This window comes from Poecilia mexicana, unplaced genomic scaffold, assembly GCF_051168715.1.
Source record: "Poecilia mexicana isolate PSO_F unplaced genomic scaffold, ASM5116871v1 scaffold_16, whole genome shotgun sequence".
Taxonomy (NCBI): Eukaryota; Metazoa; Chordata; class Actinopteri; order Cyprinodontiformes; family Poeciliidae; genus Poecilia; species Poecilia mexicana.
Genome location: NW_028263385.1, coordinates 14,809,827 through 14,826,728, shown reverse-complemented (window position 1 = coordinate 14,826,728; position 16,902 = coordinate 14,809,827). Strand labels below are relative to the sequence as shown.

The 16,902-nt window shown below is 39.3% G+C and overlaps 2 protein-coding genes across 3 annotated transcripts in view; both read left to right on the top strand.

Annotated features, from left to right (window-relative positions):
* The window catches only part of rprd2b (regulation of nuclear pre-mRNA domain containing 2b), a 27,044-nt gene extending 22,987 nt beyond the window's left edge, over window positions 1-4,057 (top strand). The window contains exon 11 of the mRNA XM_088014159.1: window positions 3,997-4,057. The gene's annotated coding sequence lies outside the window, so the exon portion shown is untranslated. The remainder of the gene's footprint in view (window positions 1-3,996) is intronic.
* tars2 (threonyl-tRNA synthetase 2, mitochondrial) lies at window positions 158-16,902 on the top strand. 2 transcript variants are annotated; one of them, XM_014987181.2, is made up of 18 exons: window positions 158-380; window positions 3,997-4,178; window positions 4,254-4,368; window positions 5,242-5,363; window positions 6,118-6,226; window positions 7,414-7,478; window positions 7,562-7,640; window positions 8,180-8,326; window positions 8,454-8,552; window positions 9,921-10,090; window positions 11,008-11,170; window positions 11,665-11,802; window positions 13,338-13,415; window positions 14,406-14,506; window positions 14,993-15,094; window positions 16,162-16,234; window positions 16,371-16,485; window positions 16,636-16,902. In XM_014987181.2, the coding sequence occupies exons 1-18, from the start codon at window positions 309-311 to the stop codon at window positions 16,776-16,778; spliced, it is 2,073 nt and encodes a 690-aa protein (XP_014842667.2). In that variant the 5' UTR covers window positions 158-308; the 3' UTR covers window positions 16,779-16,902. The 2 variants fall into 2 exon arrangements, with proteins under 2 accessions (XP_014842667.2, XP_087870287.1); XM_088014161.1 differs by lacking the exon at window positions 158-380 and adding an exon at window positions 2,574-2,595.

The following is a 16,902-nucleotide window of genomic DNA, read 5'->3' as shown; positions in this document are numbered from 1 at the left end:
AGTTTCTGACTTAAATTAATTACTAATAACGTCAATTTGAGCTACTAATTATTCGTTTTTCAGTGTATCGCGCCCTGCATCCTTCCTTTTTTCTCTGTCCGTTTTGCGCATCTCTTGAGTGTAAGCGCGCTCTGGCTTTTAGCCGCGAACGCGCACGCTGCTCCCGAATCTGCGTCACTGAGTCTGACCTCAACGAACGTCACCGCTGCTCTGCCTACTTTCTTGTTTCCTGTGTTATGGCCGCTTGCATAGGGAGAAGGAGAGATGAGGCATGTTTGTAAATAAACCTATAGGCAGGTGTGTTCAGGATGGCGGTGACGCAGCTGCTTAAGCTGCTCGTGAGTAGGTCGACACTCCACGCACGAAGGAGATACAGCAAGGTGCGGAAACTTGTGGTAGCAACTGGAAGCTAACTGATGCTAACGTTAGCATACTGGGCAGTGTGTTTACTGTGTGTCGTCATGTCATGAGCTGAAGCTGATGTCCATTTAATACGTGTGTAGACAAATTCTGTTTTGTACATTTATTAAGTGTAATTACGCATTTAAAACTTTTATTATTGACTAAACGGGTTGCATTAGCTGATAATTACATTAAAATAAATGTCCTTTGGGGGAAAGGAGCAATTTAATAGGAATATGTTTGATGTAACCAATTAGTTTTTTTTTAATATTCCCCTTTTTTCAGCTACTCCAAAATTAAAACCGTACCATGTGTCAGTATTGTCATTAGTTACAAAATGTTTGCATAATACTTTGACTTTTCTGGGAATGTGGGTGTTCTCATTTAGCTACATTGTCCCCAGCAGAATATTTGCATTTCCAATAATTAGCATTAGGATTTACATTAGTTAACAATATTAAGCAGTAAGATAACTCTCAACTCAGATTGAATGTTACCAGCAGGAAAATTGGGCTTCATAAGGATATAAGGATCAGTCTGTGATTACAAAAGTAGGTCAGAGCATCTCCAAAACTGTAGCTATTCTGGGTTGATCATGTCTGCAGTGGTCAATATTAATTAAAAGCGACCCAAGAAAGGAACGTTTTTAAACCATAAACTCATCTGTTGATAAAATGCAACAGATGAGTTGCTCTATTTCAGATTGCTGTAGACGTTAATGCTGGATCTTACAGAAAGGTGGCAGAATACACAGTTCTTCACTGTTTTGCACGTGGATCTGCAAAGACAGGGCGCCCATGCTGGTCATAATGTTATGCCAGTGCTAGTTATTACAATGATGCAGCACTTTCTTTTTTAGCTTGGCATTCTACACTTGAGATAATTTCTCGAGGTCAACATTTTCATGTTTATGATTTGTTTTTGGATTTGAATTTTGGCACTTTTTTGGCCTAACAGTTTTGCATTTGCAAACCTAAATGACCGAAGCTGTAGCTTTTTTTATGGGACTTGGGACATTTCATGTGACTGATCCATTGTGCTTACAGATCTACTCTGCCATGCAAAGGTGTCTAAAGGAGGCTTCAAGGGGAGGGTTACTATTAATAAATCAGCACACAGAGACTGACTGACTGTCAGCTAAGGTCTGCCTGAATGTGTTTAAATGATAAACGGACCCAGCCTCACTTGTTTTACGCTTTTACTGTCAGCATAGCCACAGAAATGCTTTTCATCTTGCAGATATGTCTGTCTTTGGTTTACTTACTCAAAACCAAATGACAAATTTCTGCCAGATGATCAGGCAGACAATGTATCGACATTCTTTTAATCTACAAATAAAACAAATTGCCATTGTCAGTTACTTATATTGATAATAGTTATAGCATAACAACAGACATTAAATTTGTCAATGGAATGGAGTTGAGCATTTGTTGCAAAGAGAGTGTGCCTTTAATGTCCTACAGCAACTTAATTCAAGTTTTCTAGTTGGACTAATGCAAATGGTGATGATTCTGCTGAAATAGCCACCAGTCCTTTTTTCAAAAGTCAGTTCAAAAATACCTTATTTGTCCCAAAGGGAAATTAAATGTTCTTTATAACTCATATTATTGAAATTTCTTCAAAGAGTAGTAGATGCTGATGGCAGGAAGGATCTCCTGTAGGAGACAGTATTACTTTTTCACGTCTGAAAAAGCCTCTGGCTGAAGACGGTCTGTTGTAAAGCATGAAGAGGATGCACCGGGTTGTCTGTAATCATCTTCGTTCTATAAAGAAATCTCATTTGTACTATATTCTCCAGATGTTCTAGAGGAGTCTAGAACAGATTTGCAGTAGATCTGCAGCATTTTGCTCCAAACACCAAAGAACTTTAAACTTCAAGAAACAGCTTGCTCGGTCCTTTCTTGTAGATTCTTCTCTTCTAGTTCAGTCTGTTGTCCAGGTGGACATTGAGGCATTTATATTCCTCAACCACTTCTACTTTTTCCCCCATGATGGAAATAGAGTTTGCTCTAACCCTGTTTCTCTTGAAATCTACAACCATCTTTGTTCATGTTATAGATGAGTTGATTGTTTCCACACCATGATACCAGATCTCGGTCCTCCGCCTCTTGTCCATTTCTGATACACCTGACGTAATCTGACGGGCGTCTGTTTCGTCCTGGAAATCTGAAGTGTGCAGAGTGAATCTAAATGGTGAGAGTACAGTTCCCTGTGGTGCTCCTGATCACCAGGCTAGACACGTACTCCTTCAACATGATTGTTGAGGTCTCCACTTGTCTTCTGGAGTTTCTGACGAAGCAAATCAGGCTGAATTGTGTTAAAAGCATTGGAGAAAGCAAACATACTTTTACTTAAAACATGAGTTTTCTCTGGTTCACTGTCTTTCTCTCCAGTTTCCGAATTTGTTCTGGATATTGTTCTTTGCACATCTTTTTTAAATTTATATTCCAGAATCTTGTAGCTTGCTTGAACAACAAACCTTTTTGAGTACAGAGTTCCTACACAGTCTGGATGAGTGTGTAAATTGATTTATGTATTTTTAGCTTTAGAGCAATACAGAAAAAAAAGATTATTGTGTTTAAAAACATTTCTTACTTCCATCCATCTTACTTTCTATCATTCAATTCATTTTTTCCTGTCTTCCTTCCTGTTCAACAGTTTTTTTTCTTTTTGTCCTCCAGTTATTTCTTTCTGTTTTGTTGTTTCTTTGTTCATTCCTTCTTCCTTTAATTATTCCTGATGTTTCCTCCTTAATTCTGTCCTCCTGTGATTTCATTCTATCTTTTGGTTATTTCTGTCCTCCATTTGTTTCCTTATGAACTATCTTCCATTATTTTCTTTCTTTCTGTCTCGCTTCCTCTTTCGGTTGAATATTTTTCCCTTTTTTTAACCATTCTTCCCTTTTGTTCCTTTTTTTCGCCACTTTCATTCCTTTTACTTTTGATGGATGTCCAATGTTTAAAACCCAACCTCTCTGGAAATATCTGCCAAATATTCAGAACATTCTTTTTGTATATTTAAAAAAATGGATTAAAGTAATGAAAATTCAGGAAATTTGATTCTAGAACCTTGAAATAAAAAATGTTGCATCCCTGCGATGGCCTTACCTTATTGGTTAGACATAAAGTTTGAATTTCACATTGTTGCCACTAGAGGAAGCCTGAGGACCACCAGATGTATGAGAACCACAGTTTTGAGTCATCATTTTGACTGGATGTTCATTTTGTTTGGCAGGGAGTAACAAATGAAATAACATAACTTATTCTCCAAACCCTTGGCCCTTATAAAATAGGCATTTTAGAGTTGAACAGTAATTCTAACATATCGTCACCTTCCTACTACAACGGTAAAAATAGCTTTTTGCAAAAAGTGATTTTGGCAAAACAGTCACCACCTCTTTCGTTCCAAAATATGCTTTAAGCACAAAAAAAGTCACTTTTTCTTGTTACAAAAACATTGCTTTAGGATAAGATTTACAACTGAAATGATGAAACGCTGTTAATGTTAATGACTGTTGCTCATTCCCTGACTTTCGTTATGTTTCACAATGTGCCTGCCTACTCTTTTTTAAATATTTCCATTTCTCCTCTGCAGCTCCAGCTGTCTCCAGCCCTGTCTGAGCGCCTGCGCGTCTTTGAGTCTCTCAGGGAACAAAGAGACGAGAACAGGAGAGGTGAAGTTAGAGAAAGCCCTCTCTCCGTCCGCCTAACTAATGGACAGACGGTGAAGGGAACAGCTGGAGTAACCACACCGCGTTACGTTGCACAGAGTCTGAGGTAAATACACAGGAGAGGCGGAAATGTTTCTGAGGCGTTGCATGATTGCAGGTGTAAATTCATGTTTTATTTCAGGGTGAAAGGAGCGCTGGTGTGCAAGGTGAATGGGGAGCTGTGGGAGCTGGGGCGACCTCTAGAGGCAGACTGTGAACTGCAGCTTCTGGGGTTTGACTCGGCTGAAGGCAGACAGGTATGTATGACAGAGTATTAGGGACAGACAGACGGAGAGTAGAGTCAATACTACCACAATAAAGTCTTTATACTGGTAGAACAAAGATGCAGTATTCCCAAAAGAAAGTCATTTTATTGAGAGCAAAGCTTTGATAAAACATTTCATGATCAGTTCAGTCCGTGTGGTTCATTCTTTGAAACGGTCGTTTCAAAATCTTCCTACTGATAATAATTGGATGTTGATGCTTTTAAAGATTAAATATATTCTATTGGTAAAACTGATACCAATGTATAACTTCACAATATTATTTTGTGTGTTGGACTGTAAAATTTCTACTACATTCTCCTAAGATTACAACGTGACTCTCTTAATATTATGACTTTTTTTCTGGAAATGTTATGAATTTATCCTCATATCGTTATGACTTTTTTGCTCGTATTATTACCAATTCATTCTTATTACACTGACTTTATTCTCATAGTATTATAACTCTATTTTCATATTATTTCAAATTACTGTCGTACTTCTTCATTCTCGTAATTTAATTCTGGCTGTAGGTGTGTTTGTTTTTCTGTTTGTCTGTTTCCTTAATTTAACCTGAAATTTGACATCAAATGGGGAAAATAAAGGAAACATACCTGTTTCCTTGATAATCTATGAGATCAATATTTAATCTATAGCTCATTAATTCTTCTTACCCTTTTTTACTGACTGGTTTGGTTTCAAAGAAAGGAATTTTTTTTTTTTCTGTGAACTTTGAACTCCTTACAAGTAAAGAAAACAATCTGATATTGCTGTAGATGTCAACTTTTTTTTATGTAAACCTTATGGACACCTTCTATTTTTTTTAAAACCCTCTGGGTCTTTGAGCAAAAAAACTCTAATTTACAGGCAGCATGGAGGACAGGAGCGTGTGTCCTTGGCGGTGTGTTGGAGGGGGCGTTTGCTGCAGAGGTCTGCAGGGAAGGAGCGTCGGAGCTCGGACTTTTTTGCGACCACGTCCCAAGCAGCAGGTGAGTCTTGTCCTTCGTAAACATGAGCTCAGCTTCAGTCGCTGAACTCGCCAAGTTAGAAGGTATTTTTACTTTCATTTTTCCTGTGCATTATGTCTATTTCATCTGTATTTGCTGTAATGTTGCACACTCAGCGTTCTTGCGTGGTCTTGAAAACTTTGGAAAGTTATGGAGTCTGAATTGATCATTTTCCAAGTCTGCATAAATGTAGAAAAAATAAAATGTATGGGGGAGGAAAGCTTTAATTTCTAGACTGTAATTCTATTATCTCCAAGGTAAAACTATTATGGAAAACAGTTGATTTCTATGAAGAGGATAAACTTTTTGAGGGTTTTTTTGTACGCCCCATAAAAAGTTGGCCTTCTATTAAACCTAATGCTCATTTTAGTTTCTTAGTCACTAACCAATAAATTCACAACCCTTAAAAATCAGATACTTTGCAGTTTTTTGTTTTTGCATATGTGAAGTGAAAGTATTAATTAGTAAACTTTGAGATGAAGGATATGTATTGAAGTCCTATATAGAGATTTCATGCAATCCTACTATATCTAGATGCCAAAAAGCTGAAATGACCCTTTATTTTTCATTAGTTTCACAATTGTGTTTCATGGTTTCTTTGAGAAAAAAGATGGAGAAGCTGACCTAGATTAATACTTTAGTACTCAAGGTCATAAAGTATTGGAAAAATCTAACACAGAATGAGTCTGGGAAAGTGTGGAAGCTTTAAGTTTTAATTTGTTTATTTCTTCCTCAGTTCCTTGTCGCTGAGTGATGTGGAGGCAAAATGTAAGGAGGCTGCAGCCCTCAAACGTCCTTTAGTCGGACTGGACCTGAACACAGCAGAGCTTCATGAACTGTTTCAGGTCAGTAATTATTGCTGTATGTCTCATAATGTTCTTTTGTTTTACCTCATCTTTTATGCTGCAATTAAATATGTTGTACATCAGGCACAAACAGTTAGGTCCTCCCTTGTTTTAATTCATTGTCTTGCCATCTAACACTGTAAATCCTTTAAATAGCTGCATACAACCTGCAAAAATGGATTTCTGCTGCATCTTAAAAAGTCCAAAACTTAATAATTTAAATTTTTAGACCTTGGAAAGTCCAAATTACTAATCGATTGTTTCATACGGGAGCCTAAAATACATATAGATGCGTCTTAAATTCATAGCTTTTTTCCATGTTTTGAGGAGTTGAGTGATGCAGCACTTCAAGCTGCTCTCTAGGAACTCTTTTAGTTTAGTCTAATAGTTTTTTTGCAGGTAGGTACGCAATTACCTTTGCTGTTTCTGCCTTGTCAGGGGAATCTGCAGTGGAAATTGTTGGGTATCCGATGAATTGCTGGTTACAAATTAAAGGAGTAGAGAAAGCAGTAATAGTAGTTCATTCATTGTTTGGTTTAAAGAAAATCTGTTGCAGTGCAATCACAGAAAAAGTTCAAATCACCAGGAGCCACTAAAGGCAACGGAAACGGACAAAAATGCTTGATGGAGAATTCACAGGTTTGTTTAAATTGATACAAACGTGGTGCTTTAATAAACATCAGGTTTCAGCTCAGATGTAATTTCCGTCCATGCAGCACTTCTTTCGTCAGGAAGTGGAGACTTTCTCCAGACCGTTTTGCACAGTAAAGCAAGAACAGAAACGCTTGAGGTCAGCCATGTTGGAGCATCCGCATCAATCCAGTTTAATTAAATACTTTGAAATGGCTTGTTCTGTTTAGTTTGGCTCTGCTGTTATATGTTCCTGTGCTGAACAGCTAAAAGGAGGAATGCTTTTCATACTCCAGAAAACCGAATTTAATCAAGACTTAAGAACTCAGGGAAAAATTTGGAAGCATGCAGTAATATTTCATTTCTTAAAGTATAATTTTTTAAGCACCCTCCTGTTATTGTCTTCGTGATGCTCAGTCTTGTAGCCCCATATTTAGTTCTAATAGTTTATTTTGAGTTTAATAACTTTGACACTTGCCTTATTATGCATCTGTGTTTTGTAATAGTGCAGTGTGTGTGTGTGTGTGTGTGTGTGTGTGTTTCTGTGTGTGTTATAGGACAGTAAACTGCGGATGCAGCTTCTAGAGGAGCAGATTAACGGCCCCACAGTCACAGTCTACAGGCATGTGTTCATATCGACTTGCTTTCTAGTTGTTTATTTTGTAACAACAGAAATGTGACCTGCTGTTATCCTGTGTGATTCAGATGTGGGGACAGGTTAGCGGTGTGTGACGGGCCTCTCCTCCCACACACAGGTTTCCTCAAAGTCTTTAAGATGCTGCAGGTGCGTGGCTGTTTCTGTCTTCTGCTTGTTTTCTTGATTTTTTTTTTTTTTTTTTTTGGTCAGCTTCTCTGTAATTTCACGCGTTTGCCTTTTTATAATTCTAGCTTCAGGATGGATAACTAGTGTCTAGAAAGCCAAACACTGTTTTATCTTTTATAGCTCTGGTCTTTTCTTTATGCTTCAAGCAAGATGATTGAGAATTTTTGATCACACTATAATCAGATGACTCCATCCTACTTTCATGTGGCTTTTTTCCCCGAATAAATCAGACATTTTTTCCTCATTTTTCTGATCCGTGGCTCTGGTTCTGTACTGGTCTGTCACTGAGCAGACTGGAATTCCACAACAGCATGAGGCTGGAAATATTGGTGACAGGATGTTGTGTTTGCCAGAAGCCGTATTCCTGTTCCAAGCGCTAACACAATGCTTTCCATCAGATAAATATCACATTCTTCCCTTTTTCTTTTTTTTGCCAGCCTGTCACTTTCCTTTCCTCTGTTGCCATCCGTTTGTTCGCTCATTATTTTCTCTCATCCCAGCTGTCCTCCGTCACGCTGTCCAACCAGACGGAGCCCAGTGGCTTAACGCGTCTGCTAGGTGTGGCGTTTCCAGGAGAGAAGGACAGGGAGGAGTGGGAGAGGGAACAGGAAGAGGCGCGGAGGAGAGACCACCGGCGGATAGGAACAGTGAGATGAGAGATGCATTACAGAAGTGAAACTAAGTGGTAAAATCAGGGTAGGGTTAGGTTAAGCGGTAACCCCAACCCTACCCCTTACCCTCTCATCGGTAAATAGATTTTATGTTTTCGTTCAGGACCAGGAGTTGTTCTTCTTCAACGAAGTGAGCCCAGGCAGCTGCTTCTTCCTGCCTAAAGGAGCCCACATCTACAACACACTCACTGACTTTATTAAGGTGCTCTACTTTTTATGCTTCAGATAGTTGGGAAAAAGACTGGTACTTTATTGTAGTTTATTTCTGGTGGAGTTAATTTTATGCCAAACATTTACAATCGACAGACGACAAATAAGTTTCATAAATGGTGTTGTTACTAGAGTAACAGTCAGTAAATAAAATCATCACATCTGTGATGTTTTAAATAAATTATGTTTTTAAACTACACTAATATTTTAAAGAACTTTTCAGATTAACATGAATGACTGGAATCAAATATGGTGAATATACAGAATCAACAGATTATCTTAATTTTTAATTTAAAGCTTTTGGAGTAATGTAGACTGTTTGTTTTTTTGTTTTGTTTTTTAAATTGAGGTTTTGTAATCCATTGTCAAGATAATTTATTTCAAAAATCCAGGACTTTAGTCTCAAATCTAATCTTTAGACTTAAAAAAAATCTAGTTCCAAGTTGGTAGATTTTTAGTAAGTGGAGATAAAATATTTCAAACTGTAAAATAATACGTCAGCCAAAATGTCAAAGGGACACAAATTTCTTAATTTAGCTTTGAGACTTCAAGCTTAAAATACATCAACTGGACAAATTGTATGCATTTTGCATAAACACAAAGTTAAGCAGCAATAATTTTTCAAAAATACAAAAAAGTCAGAAATTTAAAGTTATGACATGACCATGTTAACTTGTTTTTTTTGTTTGGTTTTTTTTTTGTCATTTGTGCAGATTTTACATTTAAGCCATAATGGTCTTAAAAAGGTCTTTAAAACCTTAAATTTAACCTTTTGAAACTTGAAGAAAACCCAGAAATGCAGGAGATTTACTGTATTCTTAAAGTTAAATAAACTAAAGAAGTCTTAAAAGACTAGATCTCCGTACATAAAAGCTTTTTGCACATACATAGATTTGTAACATCTGGCTCAATATTCTGGCACATTGTCTGAGGAAATGTTTGTCCATCTCCAAGACGGGTTGAGGCGTTAATTTCTTTTCTAGAAACATTAGAAATTAGATCTGAAACTGCAGCAATACTTAGTCACAATAGCTGAACTGCATATTTAGACTGCTAATAAAAATGGCCTTTTAATGCAGTTTAGCTGAATCCAAATACAAAACATGCCTCGGTGTTATTGCAGTAAAGTTGGATGAGAATCAGCAGCTGAAGGTTTTTCATTCGTTCCTCTTGGTAATGACTGTTTCTTCTGCGAGCTGAATTCTCCCGTTAATGTGCTCAGTTTATGACCCTGAAGATTTATGAGTGTGTGTCCGTGGTCAGGATGTTAGTCTTGGTTTAATAATGACGCTGTTGTGACAGCTTGACCCGCTCCTTCGCTCATTGTTGCACATATCCTTCCCTCTCCGACCCCTCACAGAGCGAGTACCGAAGGCGAGGCTTCACCGAGGTCGTGACCCCGACTCTTTACAGCACCGCGTTATGGGAGCGCTCGGGCCACTGGGAGCACTACAGCGAGAACATGTTCACCGTGACCTCAGAGGGCGCTCAGACCTTCGCTCTGAAGCCCATGAACTGCCCTGCACACTGGTAAAAGCAAACACACACACATGCATAACACACAGCACTCCTTCAGCGACAGACTGCTGCATCCTAAATGCACAAAGGAGCATTACCGCAGATCCTTCCTCCCAGCAGCTCTCGGACTTTAAACCATCACTACTCCGAACAAAATCAATAAGTGTTTACATCCATGTTGCTGTTTGCTCACTTTTAAATGCCATTTCCACTGTTATTCCACATCTGTTTTCCTGCACGGATACACGATATTTTGATCACAATATTGGTGTTTCATACCAATTGATATTGATAATTATTGATTAGTTTTTTGTTGTTTTTTTTTTTTTTTTGCTTTATTTGCCTGATTTACTTCCAAACTTGTGATGTGATCTTTCCTGTTTTATCCACATCGTTATTGTTTATTTATTAGCAGTTATGAGGCACAGTGGCAAAACTTAAAACTGCTGCTTACTCAAGCGGGTTGTTGCTAAGTAACCAAAGAATGAGTGAGTTGCTAGGTAACCAAAGAGTGAGCGAGTTAGTTGATTCCACCAACCTTGCTTAGCTGGCTGTGAAAGGTTGAGCTGCTAGAACCTTTCCTCTGCCTACATCTCCCATAATGCTGTGCGTTTCTGGATTGGAGATCAGTGGAATTATTGAACATTCTATTAAAGTATCATCTGTTTACCGATCACCAGTGTATCGCAATATAGGTTGTTATTGCTTTATTGTCATTTCCTAATATATAGTATTATTTTTGTTAATGTTGATCTTGTTTTTTATATATTGCTTTTAACACTTTAAAAACTTTTTTTGTGAGCCTTTACATCAGTTGCTGCTTGTACACCTGAATTTCCGCTTTGCGGGACTGTAAAAGCTGTTTATGTCACACTTATTTCTACATTTGGACGTCTCCATGGTAACCGACTCTGCTCTGTTTCGCCTAGTCTCATGTTTGAGCATCGGGTTCGCTCGTGGCGGGAGCTTCCTCTGCGCTGGGCCGACTTCGGGGCTCTGCATCGTAATGAGCTGTCTGGAGCTCTGGGAGGGCTGACTCGGGTCCGGAGGTTCTGCCAGGACGACGCACACATTTTTTGCACACCGGAGCAGGTAGAACATGTTTTTTTTTGTTTTTTTTTTCATCTATTTAAGCCATATTGTATCTCTGGAGGTGCTTCAATTAAATCGAAACTGTAAAGGAGATACATGTGGCACGGTAATTAGATGGGCTGTACAAATAACTCCTGAGGCATTCCAGGAGGCCTCCGGCTGGATGAATGTGACCCTTTGTCCCGTTCAAACATGATACCTCCACATGTGTGGCGCTGCAGCTGTACAGTCATCCTGATCCGCTGCATCCAGACCTGGATCTCTCCCATCATATCCGCTCTCCAGTCTCTGGTTGCGTCCCGGTAATTCAGAGATCACATGATAATCACTGGGTTCTGAAATGCTAATTCAATCTTAGATGCACTCTTCCTACCTGGATAGGAATTTAACCCTTTGAACTCCTCTGTCTTACCTCAGCTCTGTTGATTGTTGCATACCTCCCTGTCCTCTTGTTGCCCCCTCCGTCACCCCGCCATTTCGCTCTTTCTCCGCAGCTGGAACAGGAGATTGTGGCTTGTTTGGACTTTGTTCGGAGCGTCTATCAAGTGTTTGGGTTTTCCTTCCACTGCTTGCTGTCCACACGTCCCACTCCGTGCCTGGGGGAGCCTGAACAGTGGGACCACGCCGAACAGGCAAGCACACACTTTCACACACTGCTGATCACAACGTAGCCCTAAATAAGACCCTGATGGGCTGTTTCCACCAAACTGGTTCAAGTGCTTCACCAGTTCTTAACTCTGAGCCACGTCCTTGTTTTATTTTTAATGTTTTATGCAGCTAGTTTTTAATTTCTCCTCAGGATTACGGTTCAAGCATTCAGTTCACCACACAGATCACATCATTAATCACAATTTTCATGCAAACAGATACCCTAATGTCAACAGCCTCACTTATTAATGCAATGTGATTCTAAAAGCGCTGGAAGAAGCTAAACACAGTGCTTGGAGAAGGATTTACTAGAAGTGTTTGATTACATGAAAGAGAATAGGCAGTGGGTTTAAAACCCTTGTTGGAAATGGTTGTTTATAAATTCAGTGAACAGCAGCAGACGTAAGTTCAGCTTTGGTGACAACCGCCTGAAACTCCTCAAATAAAGAAAAGGAAGATGGAAGGAGAGCTCATGTTACACTTGTGCTAACTCGACTTGTTCTTGCCATTGGATCTGTTCTAACAACTTTATGGTTCTGAATTAGGTAGCTCACAACAAAACCAACTTTAGAGTTTAAAGGAGACCTGTTTTAGATAATTCACATAGATAATTTGCATGTTTTTGTGCTTCCATTTGGGTCTTTGCTGTTTCTAAGACCGAGATGTTTTTGACACTACTTTAATATTTTTCGCTGTCTGGAAAATAAGCAGTTTCAAAAACTTCCCGATTGCTAAGAGACAACCCATAGACATCGCCCTGTTACCTAGCAACCCCAGCTTAACCCAGTCGTCATCTAGAAACCCAAACGGAGCTCCAGCACGTTTGGTCAGCTTTTTTTACCGCTGTATGTTATGTGCAATGGCTGATGGAAAAGACAAGTGTTTTTTTTTTTTTTTTTTGTAAATGACCATAAACCACTTTAAGATTTCTAGTTGATTGTGCAGGGGGCTCCATTTCTGCTTTTTAAAGATGTACAGTCATATAACTGCGCATCTGTTTGCTGCCATTTTCATGTGTGAGTGTAAATGTTGAATTAGGGGGCGTGGCCAGCAGCAGCTTATTTGGATTTAAAGTGACAAGAGGAACTAAACTGTAATAAGACTTGTAATGAACATGTTTTATGTTTCCCAAAGACCTATCTCAATCTGTTCAAGGAAGCATAAAACTTCCTGCTCAAGACGTTTTGATTGGCTGTCGGGTCTGCATGAGCCCACTTGCAGCTGCTGTGTTTCTTTCTTCTCCACCAACTCAAAGTTGGTCCCAAAAAAAGAGCAAGAACTTTCATCCATGGAAAAACCAAGAACCAGTGTAGAACCAATTCATAGCTGACATACATGTATCAATGTCCTCTCCTGTCTTAAAAAGGAAATTTTGTTCACTGTAACTGTACATCAGTGTTATGAGCTCCCACAGTTCACACTCAAAGCCCAAAATGCTGATAATAATGTGAATTAATCATCTGCATGTTCTCCTGCGCCGCCTCATCTCCAGTCGTCTTGTGTGTTTGTGTCTGAGCAGCAGCTGGAGAAGAGTCTGCAGCAGTTCGCCGAACGTTGGGAGCTGAACCCTGGAGATGGAGCTTTCTACGGACCAAAGGTCAGCAGGGAGGGATGGTGAGAAAGGTGCAAACATTTACTGACGGCAGCTACAGCTATCGATCCACTGATCAGGATCTGTCTTTGCCAATACTGATTTAATAGGTATAACGGGTTGCGCAGTTTTGCAACTCAGAGGTGCATCAATAAAACATGCAAAAACTTTAAAGACTCAATTAGAGAAAAAAATATCTAAATGGAAGATGCCACTTTGCAGAAAGCTACACAGCACCTGAAATTAAGCACTTTATTCCCAGTTAGGGTTAATTTCAGGTTTACTGAGTTCGGAACCAACTATTACATAGAAACCAATGTTTTTATCTGTAAGTATACCCCTAAATCTGCAGGATAAGAGCTTTGGGGGCTTTTAAACATATACATAGTTGTTCTTTTCTGTTAAGTTTAACTGTCTGTGACAGATTTTAAATCACTTTTGCCTTAAGCCTTGTATTACTGCTTTGTTGATACATGTTCACCATTTTCTGTTCAGTGTGGAGCTGCCTTTCCCTTCACATCTCCACAGATTGGAGTTGTGCAGAAAAAATGTGAGATCTAAATGATGCAAGTCACAGCAGTAAAATCTAAATTAAGATTCTTTTTTTCATTGGCTTCTGAGTTTTACGTATAAATTTAGAAATTGTTAAAATGGAATGTGCTTTGTTTTCTTTTGGGACTTTGTTTATTTTTGTGCGTCTGATGAACAAGTCGCAGGAGGATGTTGGCTTTAGGCATGAGGAAGGTCAGGTCATGTATGAGGTACATGCACACAGTGTCCTGTGCTTTTCTAACTCGCATTCCTCACAGCTGTGAAGCTGGGCCACATTGGCCACAATTGGGTACTGCAGCTTCTCCCAGAAACCAGTTTGTAACCAGTTCAGTCCACAAAAATGTGCTTGGGCTGCCGCTGGTGTCTAAGAGCTCTAAAATCAGATTTGTTGAAAAGCAGAAGCGAAGTCCGGACACTCGGAAACGCTGCTCTGTTTCATCTCAGATCGACATCCAGATTAAAGATGCGATTGGCCGACAACACCAGTGTGCCACAATCCAGCTCGACTTCCAGCTGCCCATCAGATTCAACCTTCAATACGTCGGGTGAGTCGGTTCAGATCTGCTGCCTTTGGCCCTCGCGTTCCAAAACATTCCTACATCTGTGCTGCTTTAAACCTCCAGGGTTCTGCCATCTACTTGTCATTTTTATAAACTTGCATTTTTGTGCTTAAAGTCCTGTGATGTCCAGGTTAAAATGACTGAAGTTAAGAAAAGCCTAATTTAGTTGTGAATAATTGGGTGTTGATTACATTTCAGAGGATACTGCTCCTGATCTCACATTGCTTCATGTTAATCTGCTTCTATCAAAGTGTTTTAAATCATCCAGCAAAGAGGAATCCAACTGCAGCACAAATATTTGTCTTGATTTATTTGATTTTGTGTAAGGAAAAAGAGTAAAAACACAAAAGCTGAGAGATTTGTTGTGGTTGCTTTAGCAGATGTCGACTCTTTAAAAAAAAAAAAAAATCATTAAAATTGCCCTCCCCATTGATTTGCACTGTGACCTAATCATCGTTTAACGTTCCTCAGACGAGACGGACAGCTGCACAGACCAGTGATGATCCACAGGGCTGTACTGGGGTCACTGGAGAGAATGATCGCTATACTGGCTGAAAACTTTGGAGGCAAATGGTGAGGTCACAATAACAAAACACGGCATTTACAGCTACAGCTCATTACGTTGGCATATTCTTAAAAAGTTGAGTAACAGTTTTTTATTATGTGGTTCATTCACAGCAGCCCTGTTTAATCCTCTTTAGTCAAACTCTAGTTTTTGCCTCGACAGTTTGGTTCGTTTGCGTGTGAATGCACAACCGAACTCTGATACCGACCAATAAAGCAAACTCTGCTTCGCCTACAAACCCAGGTCTCGGTTTGGTGGAAGTGAACTCTGGTGCAGTTCGAATGCTTAAATGAATGCCAGACGCACCAGAGAGCTCTTTAAAAGCAAGACCAGAGCGCAGGGCATTGTGGGTAAACCAAAACAATTGTTTGTCTCTAGTATTAGTGGCAGAAATGGCTCGTGGTATTTTGCCAAAGACAAATTGTACAGCTGCTAAATTGTGATGCTACTCTGTTTTTGTTTACATTTCGTGAAGAAGGAAGTTGCGCTCCCGTCTTCTTCAGAAGTTTTTGTTTTGTTTCCTTCAGTGGTTCTTGGTGCAGCGCCACCACAGGCGAGGGGGAGAACAGTTTTTTTTAAAGGTTTGGTTCGTTTGAGGCAGAGTGAAACTGAACCAGTTGAAAATGTAACAAATGTTGCGATTTTGGTCCCAGTCCAACAGAGTGTGCTGGACTATCAGCTGTGAAAACCACCTAAATCCTTTTCTAATTGGTTTTGAAATATCTTGATTTTCCTAGAATCTGAATTTTGGTTATTTTTATGTCGTAATCATCCAAATGAAAAAGTAATAAATAGTTTAAATATACCCTGTGGGTACTTTGCAGCTATCTAAGATACAAGTTTCATTTTTGGAATTAAATTGATAAATTACCATTATGGTGCAGGTAAGGTAAGTTTATTTGTATCACACTTCATTCAGTGTGCTTCACTGAAAAAAATTAACCAAATAAAAACATTTAAAAAGTGACTCAAAAACATAAGACATGAAAGAAATATTAGAATGACGAGGCAAAATAAACCATAAAAGATGATCTTCTAATCTGAGATCTTATGTTTCTCTTGGTGTCCAAACTAGGCCGCTGTGGTTGTCTCCGTCTCAGATCATGGTGATTCCTGTAGGGGGCAACAGTGAGTCATACTCTAGACAGGTCAGTCTTTGGTGGACAACTGCCAACAAAGTCCTCTTTGTCTAATCTTTTTTTTATTTCAGTGTGATAAATCAGTAAATATGTGAAGCTTTTAAGAGATAAAATCTTTAGAGGAAAACTTCTCGGTTGTCTGAAGGTGGTCGCGACGTTCCACAACGCTGGCTTCATGGTGGATTTCAACGACGATCCAGGAGCCACCTTAAATAAGAAGATTCGCTCCGCTCAGCTGGCCCAGTACAACTACATATTTGGTAAAGATGAATAATGAAAGCAGCAACTTGGAGCTGCCTATATAAATGCCCCCCACCCCCCCGATGCTCCATCTCCTGCTTCTTCCTCCCTTATATCAATGTTAACATATTTCAGCGGCTTTATTTTTTTCCTCCCTTGTTTTTTTGAAGTGGTGGGTGATAAGGAGCGTGAGAGTGGAGCAGTGAACGTGAGGAGCAGAGGGGGCAAACAGTTGGGCAGCAGACAAACGGAGGAGGTGCTGAGGTCCCTCATACGTCTACGAGACACCAGGAGCAACCAAGAGGAGCTTTAACAGCGGCTCATTTCCTGGAGTAAATCATGGCTTCATTCTCTGTTTTGTTACTTTACTCCTTTTTTTTTTTTTTTTTTTTTTATGAATGTGAACGCTCAGTCCTAATAAAAGTACATTAACATTG